Here is a 10,194-nt window from a genome sequence, read left to right as displayed (position 1 = left end):
CAAAACTATAAGATTAAATTTTCTTATTATCATCCATATATTTACATATAATATAAAATTTTACCACAATCAAAATTTAACTTTTTATTTTAGGTATTTCCTTCCCTCCTTTAGAACTATATGATTAAATTTTCTTATTACCATCCCTACATTTACATATAATATAAAATTTCACCACAATCAAAATTTATTTCCTTCCCTGCTTTCGAGTATGCTAGTAAATAATAATTTGATTTTAAAATCCATGATTATAATTTACCAACCTTGACCATATATATAGCAAACAAGCGAATTCATTCAAAATCCAAGGAAAAAATATACAAGCCAGCAAATCATGTATTATATTTTAGGAATGTAGGGGTAGGGATACAATCTACAGCAAACCGTGCAGAAGAAAACGTAATAATTTACATAGTTGTAGGAGATTAACCTGCAAACGTTGCTTCATCACAACGTCACATGTACACACAGGATTTTATTATAGCGCACACAGATATACAAGGTTACTAAAAGCTCTTTAGCTCCTAGGTCATGCGTGATGAGCGGGAGATGAGCGTGGGCACTCGGGCAAACCGTGGGGATATCGGTAGACATCCTGGCAATAGTCGTAAATCATGTAGTTTTTGCGGACAAAGTCAAGGGCTTGCTTCAGATCGGTGGAGAGTGTGGGAGGGATGAGCTGATCGAAATATCCGGGCACGCAGTCGCGCTGATCAGGCGTGCAACCACTGATTATGAAGTTGGTGTAAGTTGAGAGAAAGGGTTCGTAACTGTAGTTTGCCTTGTATTTTCCTCCGTCCGTTGCCCAGTCGGATGCGTCCCATAGTGTTGCATAGATGGACACTGGCTTCGACGGGTACTGCGATTCCACACTCTTCAGTTTCGGGAACTGCCGGATGGGAATGCTGTCCACCAGAAACCTGCACTCAAGCCACCCATAAAGAGAGTTAGTGAATCATTAAGTTAATTACATGCTGAATTTAATTCAATTTTAGATTACAGAAATATTTTAGAATTTGATAAATGCCTCAACCAGATCACACAATGTTTCAGAAGTTTTCAACATCACAGTGAAATGAGTGGTTTAAAGTTGTTATGGTTCATCAAATTTCGGAATATTTCCAAAATTTACGATCAACCCTAACCCTAATTACACTAAACACAGATCACTTTTTAAATATTTACAAATCTGCAATCAACCCTAATCTACTGACTACAGGGAACACTAATAAGTTCATCGATATTGACAGGGAATAATGTGAAGCGTTGTAACGTACATGATGTGTTGTGGAGTCCAGAGGATGGAGTAATTGTGGAAGTCCTGGGTGGGATCGAACCAAAGATAGAACTGTTGTTCTCTTCCTACACGACTGGGAATATCACCATCACCGGTGCCGTTTCCATATATGTTTGTATGGAGTTTGTAAGGCTCCCCTGGAATCGTCCCCAGAAACTCGAAGTCCAACTCATCATGTCGATCAGGATAGACCTGACTATTGGACAACTGCACACCATTCAAGAAAAAGGCATCCATGCAATCAGTCATCTATTGCATTGTAACTTGAATTTAAAAATAGGCATCCATGCAATCAGTCATCTATTGCATTGTAACTTGGAATTTAAAGCTATGATACACAGATCTTGGATATATCATACTTGTTCTTGTTTTCTTTTTTTCTTTTCTTTTTTTCTTTTCTTTCTTTTCTTTTCTTGTTTTGTACATCAGTATCTTATCTTGGTCATCTATTGCATTGTAACTTGAATTTAAAAATAGGCATCCATGCAATCAGTCATCCATTGCATTGTAACTTGGAATTAAAGCTATGATACACAGATCTTGGATATATCATACTGGTTATTGTTTGCTTTTTTCTTTTTCTTTTTTTTTTTCTTGTTTGCTTTTTTATTTTCTTTTTTTTCTTTTCTTGTTTTGTACATTAGTATCTTATTTTTATGATTTTTTTGTAGAAGATCTATAGTTTGTGATTAGAGTATTAGTTTTGACATTATATGCAGCATCTATAATATGAAATTGTCAATATTTAATATAATGAAAGTTAAGATTTTTTCTTTGGAAAAAAAATTGAATTTAAATTGATGATAAATTTTCTAAATATTTCAAGGTTGAATAAAAAATTAAATTAATTATTTAATTTCATTTCTAACCATCAAATTTTAAAATACTATTATAAATTTCAAAATAGTATTGAAATTTGTAAATTGGTATATATATATATATATATTAACTTCATTTTTAGCTATCAAATTTCAAAATATTACTGAAATCTACCATTATGAAAAAATGCAAAAAAGAAATAAATTATCACACATATATATCATATATAACCTTTTTCACAAGAAATAAATTATCACACATATATATCATATATAACCTTTCTCACAATCCATGAGAAATAAATTATCACGTAGAACCTTTCTCACAATCTTGGTTAATGTAACAGTTTGGCTTCAATGCAAAGAGAATATTCATATATTGCATTATAAATTGAATTTAATTTGATGGTAGATTTCTTAAATATTTTAGAATTCATCAATAATTAAATTAATTGTTTGACCTCACTCTTAACTATTAAATTTTAAAATATTCTTAAAATCTGCAATTAAGAAAAATTATTTCTAAAATTTACAATTAAGAAGATAAATATATTATTATATAAAAAGTTGTTACAATTTCAACTGCAGGACACTGTAATCAATTTACAGCTGCAGTGCCAGGTTGAAATGGAAGAATCAATCATCTATTTCATTATAAGTTGGATTTAACTTGATTGTATATTTTCTAAATATTTTAGAATTGGCTAAGAATCAATCATTTATTTCATTATAAGCTGGATTTAACTTGATTGTATATTTTTTAAATATTTTAGAATTAGCTAAGAATCAAATTAATTATTAGAACTCACTCTTGAGCATCAAATTTCAAAATATTCCTGAAATCTGCCATAAACATTATGAAAAAATGCAAGAAGATAAATAAATTATCACATAAAACATAGTCACATTCCCTGCTTGGTAACCAGTTTGCAGCTGCAGTGTGTCATTCCAATAGATGAATCAGTCATCTATTACATTATAAATTGAATTTAACCTGATTATAGATTTCTTAAATATTTCAGAATTAATTGATAATGAAATTAGTTATTTGACCTTACTCTTAATTATCAAATTTCAAACTGAAACCTGTAATTAACTTTATGAAAGAATGAAAACAAAAAAATTTCATATAGAAAGTTTTCACAATCCTAAAAGTGTAACCAGTTTGCAGTTGCAGTGCCCTTGTAATAGATAAATAATTATCTATTGCATTATCAATTGAATTGAATTTTCTAAAAAATAAATAAATTTTGAACTTTACTCCTAATTATCCAATTTCAAGCTACAATTAAAAACACACAAGAAAACAAATTATCACATAAAGAGTTGTCACAATCCCGGCCGTGTAACCAGCTTGCAGCTTCAGTGCCGCGTTGAAGAAGCCATACATATAAGACTGCTTCGATTTAAATCCACCGCCTGCAACAGAAAAGACAAGGAGTTTCTCTATTTTATTACGTGCAAAAGCAAATAAATAAGCATTCATTAGACTTAATGTTAGAGTGCATGGAGTAGAAGCACAGCAGATCACCAGAATATCTGTCAATCTTGAGCGTCACGGCTTTTCCATCTTGCGAGACATTCTGATGCCCCGCGCCCCACAAATTTGAAAAACTTCCCTCAAACGCCATGGTTTTGAAATAGCTGGTCACTGGGTTAGATATCAACGGAGGTTGCAGACTTTGATCAGCTGTCACTATCATTACAAGAACAGAGGCTTCATTTGTTAGGATGAAAGCCACAACTAACAACAATTTATGAAACCTAGAAATAGCTGCCATTGAACTATAACGGCCTGCAACTCTTTTAACTGATCCCATTCTAGGATTTAGGTGAGGGAAGAGAGATGCACTTAGACTATGGTGCTCCTCGTAACATATATCTGATTCCAGTTACTTCAATACACTCTATTTATAGATGGAAATTAGCTCTGAATCGGTCCCGCGAGCACTATCGCCTGGAATTCTTTATAAAATTTAAATGTGTTCATCCCAGATTAAAGTATTAAAAGAAACAATTGCATAAAGCTGAATTCGACCGTCAAGTGGGTTGGTGGAGATTTAAAATCTCTGTACCTCTTATCCATCCCAGTCACAGAGATTTAAAATCTATGCAACTCTTATCCACCACAGTGAGTCGCAAATAAGAGTGGAGGAAATCAGTGGGCATCCAGATGCACACTGGAGGCACTAAATTTTGAGGAGTTAAAATAAGAAAAAGCGAGTGCGCACTCTTGCGCTTGTATTTCACTTCACAATAATACTTTATCTTAACGAATTCATATACTCGCGAAAGAACACCATCAATAAAGTGAAAATCTCAATTTCGCTGTCTATTACTACACTATGGAGAGACAAAGCAATATGCCCTCTCACGTGTGGGAGACCTATAATTGTAAGTCTAGGGTACAGGGAAACTTCACCTCACATTCATGGAGACTATTGGGACTTTATGTTATACTGGTGTAGATTAGCTACCAACTTGTCATGACAAGCAAACGGTGGCAAAGGCATTATTATTAGTCCCTGCCTTCTGCAGCTCAGTGACAGACTATTGGGACTTTATGTTATACTGGTGTAGATTAGCTACCAACTTGTCATGACAAGCAAACGGTGGCAAAGGCATTATTATTAGTCCTTGCCTTCTGCAGCTCAGTGACTATTGTCATCTATCGTTGACCTTGTATTAGTTTACTTTTACCCATCAACCCCATTTAATTTTTAGCCAATCTTTTTATTGTGGTAAACAAATTTGTATGCAAAGATATTATCTGGAAGTCTTATTGTAGACCAAAAGATATAATTTTCCTCATATATAGAATAAAAGGGTTTTGCAAGATTTTGAATTTTTTTAATGCTATTTCATTAATTTCAAAACATTTAATGTTGAATGAATTTCTTTATGTTAAAAACATAGCCAAACTTTCCTATCATATTGTGATCTAGAGGGGTGGGTATTGGCATGTTAGCCATATGGCGGTCTCACAGATGCTAAAAAAACACAAAAACACGTCGAGCTGCTGCTAAAACGCAAAAACAATTCCTCATGCTAAGATCTTAACTCTATGCCTGGATCAACTCACCCTCCTCAGCGCAGCCCACCAGAATACTATACTGATTCGGCTGAGCGCAGCGGAATACCTTTGGCTCATTCGGCTTCGCACTAAATACCTTCAGCTCATTCGGCTGAGCGCACCAGAATACCTTCAACTCATTCTCCGGACCACCGGAGCTCAGCAGAATCACTCTATGGTAGGCTTCACACGTGATTATGATCATAAACGCAAACAAAGCAATTATGATCATAAACACAAACAAAGCAAGCATGCATTTTGCAGACAGGCATAAGATTGATGTCTGCCATATCTATATGCCTCTTCGCAATCTGGAGATGCATGAAGTGTTCCATATCTGCATGCCTCTTCGCAATCTGGAGAAGTTTGAAGGGTGCCATATCTTCGCAATCTGGAGATGCATGAAGTGTTCCATATCTGCATGCCTCTTCGCAATCTGGAGAAGTTTGAAGGGTGCCATATCCATATGCCTCTTCGCAATATGGAGAATCTTGAAGTCTTCCATATCTGCATGCCTCTTGGCAATCTGGAGAAGCTTAACGTCTGGCATATTTGTATGCCTCTTCACAATCTGGAGATGCTTGAAGTTTGTCATATTTGTATGCCTCTTCGCAACCTGGAGAAAATTGAAGTCTGCCATATTTGGAAGCCCATACGAAGGTACTGCATAGTATAATATAACTAAACATTTCTATGAGCAATGTTATAAAATTATTTGTTTCAAATTTCAAGAATATTCCTAAATCTTCGCATATCAAATTTTGGAAATGCTTTAAAGTCTGCAATTTAAAAAAAAAAATGCCATTCATTGTTCTTTCTAAATTCTTTAAACTAGTTTTTCCTCTTCCCTAGCAAATACCTGCAATTTAAAAAAAAAATGCCATCCATTGTTCCTTCTAAATTCTTTAAATTGTTTTTTTGAAACTAGCGAAACCCATTAATCCACTGCAAAAGAGTTTTTGAATAGAAATTTTGTAACAGATGATTAATCCATTGCAAAAGAGTATGTTCGCATATTTTCACATTCAGTCAGTGTACGCTTTATGTTGTAGGTATTCTTTACCTTTTATGCTGCCATTGTTTCTATGAGACCTGGCATGGCCTGCCAGCGAGTACCGAGAATAATGCATGGAACCTGGATCGACCGGATCAACTCAACTCTATGCCGATCAATGGATTAAAGTGGTCGGGATCCATAGTGACTGTGTTTCCACTCGGTCTGGCTTTTCATTTTGTGCGAATAATGATCCGCTAATGGGCCCAGGGTAGGGTATTTTTTTTCTGGAAACGATTTCCCATTTCCTTCACCTCTGTTGCCAGAAATTCCACAAGCTAGGTGCCCTCAAAGTCCTGGCAGGACTGGATGCTCTTCAACCGGTCCTTCGCGGGCAACGTCTTCGTCTTGGCAATGGTGCTCACCTTAAGCGTTGCCCTCCGGTTTGGTTGAGGGTTAAAGATGGGGATCGTTTTGGGGGCTGAGCGACTCGACTCTACTTTGTGCTACCATCACAAAGATGATACCAGCAAAGAAAACAACTTTACAATGATACAACAAAGATGATTTGTCAATATTTAATACAAAGTTCAAGTAAAGGTAAAGTGTTAAATATAAATATAAATTAAAGAAAACACCTTAAAATTGTTTTAATTGATTTGGTACCATTAAACGGTGCTTTATGTAGGTTACATAAAACACATTGAAATTTAGATGTTAAATATAAATTAAAGAAATCAATTTAAAATTGTTTTGAACGTTGATTTCTCATTTATTTATCAATTTCATCCCTACATCCAAAACAACAAAACATTTCATTTCAAATGATTTACTAAGTTATTTGTTTATCAATTTTATGGATACATCCTAGCAATAAAACATTTATGTTCTGAAATTGCAATTGAAATTACATTTCTGTTTTGAAATGGCAAGTCGGCAAGGACTGCCACTACGCCAATAGACCTTGTTATTGCCACTACGCCAATAGACCTTGTTATGGTTATGGCACTAGGCTTCCACGGCTATGGCACTACACTTCCACTCCATTTGATTTTCCTAGCTATATTTCAATGGTGTCAATTTGCATCGTCTAAGGGACCAAAAAAGGAATTTTGTGGCTACAAAAACAATCCCCTGTCAAACCCCTGCGAGTATTTGCAGGGAAAGATGGTCACAAAATGTTGGCTATTGGCAGTGTTTTATGTGGAGGCTCAGAGACAAATTGCAACAGTGAAAGAAGAGGACTTGTTGGAGCTACAATGCTAGTTCATGGCTCTACACTTGTGCAATTGGTGATGGGCACAAAATGTTGGCTATGGGCACTATTTTATGTGGAGGCTCAGAGACATAGATTGTGACAGTGAAAGAAGAGGACTTGTTAGTGCTACAATGTTAGTTCATGGCTCTACACTTGTGCGTTGACCAACTGATAGTGGAATTAACTACCACCATGGAAATCATTATGGAGCACTGAAACTAGGAGGAAATGGGAAGAGATGAAACTGGGAGGCAATTGGAAGAGATGCAGGAAAAAAAATGTGCCATTCCATTTCAAACAACAAAAAATCACAATCTAACTAAAAAATGTGAAAAAAAAAAAACTTCAAAACCTAGAATAGTTAGACAATACCAATGATTTTTTGTTTTTATGATATATTAAAATTTTATTTTTATTAATCTTATTGTGATCACTTCATAATTGATTTTACATTAATTATGCTTCAACTATAAATATTTACCTAATGACTAATATAAAATATTAAACAAATAATTTTTTATTTGTGTCAATTTATTGATGAAGAGAATTGAAATTGTATGGTAGAGCATAACCACCTCACCCCATATTTACCCAAATTCACAAGCTCACTAGGATAAACATGAGGTGAGATTCACTGAGACTCGATTTCCAAGATGCACTTATAGAAAATGGGGTCCACATGTCCATAACTGACTCTTTAAACACCCAATGACACATGACCACATTGTTATCAGCTTAACTTGACCCACCACTATTCCTTTTTAGTTTTGTTTCCTTATATTTAAAACAATTTTCTATTTTTGATAGTTTTTCGGATTCTAAACTTCCAAGGTTGTTTTGAGGGCAGGAAAATCGAGAGACCAAAAAAGTGCCAAAATATATTTCTTGGTTTTTTTGCTAAGCCTCATTGTGGATGTAACAGCCTTGGTTAAAAATCCATGTAATAAAGTAAATAAAGGAAAAATAATAACCAAGGTCATGAGACACGTATTCCAAACTGAATGTTGGGAAAAAAACATAGTGATAGGGATCACTTGTGATTTATTGATGGCAGTGGAAATTGGCAAAGGCAATGACAAAGACTTTGAAAATGAAAAGTGACATTAATTGGCATTTATTTATCGAAATAATGGAAAATATGAGAAAATTAAGGTAAAACTCACACTCTGCAGTGAGGAGGAAATTGAAGGAAAAATAAGGAAAATGAAGAAAATAAAGGCCTAAATGATAAAAACACTTCTAAGGATCAGTTCACAACCTTTTTCAGTTCAGTCTTTGAAACTCTCATTCTATTCTCTCTCTCATACTCTTGGAAATTTAGAGTTTTCTTGGAGCACTCTTGGAGGAGTGTGGCATACTTGGGATTTGGAGCAAGAAGGCAAAGGAAGAGCAGAAATCACAAGGGGGCAGTGATATTAGCAGCTACAATGAGTTTTGCTTGCAAGTACTGAGTTGCATATATGATTTCCTTGCTAGTTTTGGCATGCATGACATATGCATGTGGTTTCTTGGTTATGATTTGTTATTGACATGGAGGGTTATCTGGATTGACATTGGTTTTTCCTAGCCTTGTCATTTCCTAGATAATCATTGTGTTTTGGGTTTTTCCTTTTGTTTTCTGGTTGGTGCTCATGTTCCTTATGGTTGTGGGTGGAGTTATTAGTTCTTGGAGCCTTGTTTGGACAAACGCTTTGGAATCCCTTTAACAGCTTGGGTTGAGCTTCTAGGCCTTAAGGCCTTGGTTGGAAAAACACACTAGAGCCCTTGGTGGGTTGAGTTACTAGTCCTGGAAGTCCTGGTTGGACAAATGCTCTGGATCCCGACAACACTTGTGAGTTTAGTTACTAGTCTTGGTAGCCTTAGTTGGAACAAACACTCTAGAGCCCTGGACAACTTGGGTAGAGACCAATCTATTGATGGTTAGTGATGTCCGATCATGAGGTGGAATCATTGATTGAGGGTTGAGGTGGTTTGGCCTCAAGAAGCCCTGGTTTGGTGTCCTTGGTTTATTTCATGAGATCCCATATTCATGGTTGGAATATAACGCTGGGGTGATTGGATGAAAGAGAGATATGGTTCATCCTAATCTATGGTCGGGTGGTACGTGGAAGTCCCTTACTTGGTTGGATTTCCATATTTTAATATAAGCTCTTTTTCCTCTGGTATCTCATGAGTAAACGTGCTTGTCATTATGTGGCTTTAGTGGTTGTTTCATCATTGATATATCTCTGGTTATTTTTTGGTTATAAGCATGTTTTACGATAAACTTGATGTATGGCTTTCATCATGTTTTGGTTAGTAAATGAAATATTAATTAATGAATGACCTAATAGATAAAAATGCATCTATTAGGAGGAAACATCAGTCCTCCTTGATGATTCTCAGATAATTATGAGACCCCTATGCTTAGAAACTTGTAGATATCATGTTTATGATATGTTTGACGAAATTCCTTTCATGGATGGTAGGGGTCAGGTCAAGTCCTTGTTCAATTTTTTGCATTAGTGGCCTTGTCTCAATTCTATTTATTAAGTCTGGAAGTTTCATGAATTTCTGGGCAGAGGCTTGAGTCCTAACCCTAAAAAAGTGGCTCGGAAATTGGGGTTGTTGGCACAGAATTTCCTAAAAAAGGCCACAGTCGCATGGATGCCTTGCTGTGGGAGTGACTGGAGGGTTTCAGTCGCATGGAGCGCTTGTCATGGGAGAGACAGGGGGTCTCAGCAAAACATCAAGTTGTCTCAGGGGTTGGGCATT

General features: G+C 35.5%; 1 protein-coding gene across 1 annotated transcript; it reads right to left on the bottom strand.

The window, feature by feature from the left end:
• Positions 1–329: 329 nt before the first annotated feature.
• Positions 330–3,981, bottom strand: LOC149201813 (xyloglucan endotransglucosylase/hydrolase protein 31-like). Its single transcript, XM_089399828.1, has 4 exons — positions 3,647–3,981; positions 3,434–3,534; positions 1,278–1,504; positions 330–920 (listed from the first exon to the last, which is right to left on the bottom strand). Exons 1-4 carry the CDS (start codon positions 3,933–3,935, stop codon positions 530–532), a joined length of 1,008 nt encoding a protein of 335 aa, XP_089255954.1. The 5' UTR covers positions 3,936–3,981; the 3' UTR covers positions 330–529.
• Positions 3,982–10,194: the final 6,213 nt, after the last annotated feature.

Source organism: Pinus tabuliformis, chromosome 2_1, assembly GCF_031772625.1.
Source record: "Pinus tabuliformis cultivar Carrire ecotype Pingquan chromosome 2_1, CPIR1, whole genome shotgun sequence".
NCBI classification, from domain to species: Eukaryota; Viridiplantae; Streptophyta; class Pinopsida; order Pinales; family Pinaceae; genus Pinus; species Pinus tabuliformis.
This window is presented reverse-complemented; position numbering and strand designations above follow the sequence as displayed.

Excerpts from the sequence above, each read along its gene's own strand:
- LOC149201813 (XM_089399828.1), bottom strand. The coding sequence starts at position 3,935 with ATGGGATCAGTTAAAAGAGTTGCAGGCCGTTATAGTTCAATGGCAGCT. Across the intron at positions 3,535-3,646 it reads CAAGATTGACAGATATTCTG|GCGGTGGATTTAAATCGAAG; the intron begins GTGATCTGCTGT and ends TTTCTGTTGCAG. Across the intron at positions 1,505-3,433 it reads GGATTGTGACAACTCTTTAT|TTGTCCAATAGTCAGGTCTA; the intron begins GTGATAATTTGT and ends AATGGTGTGCAG.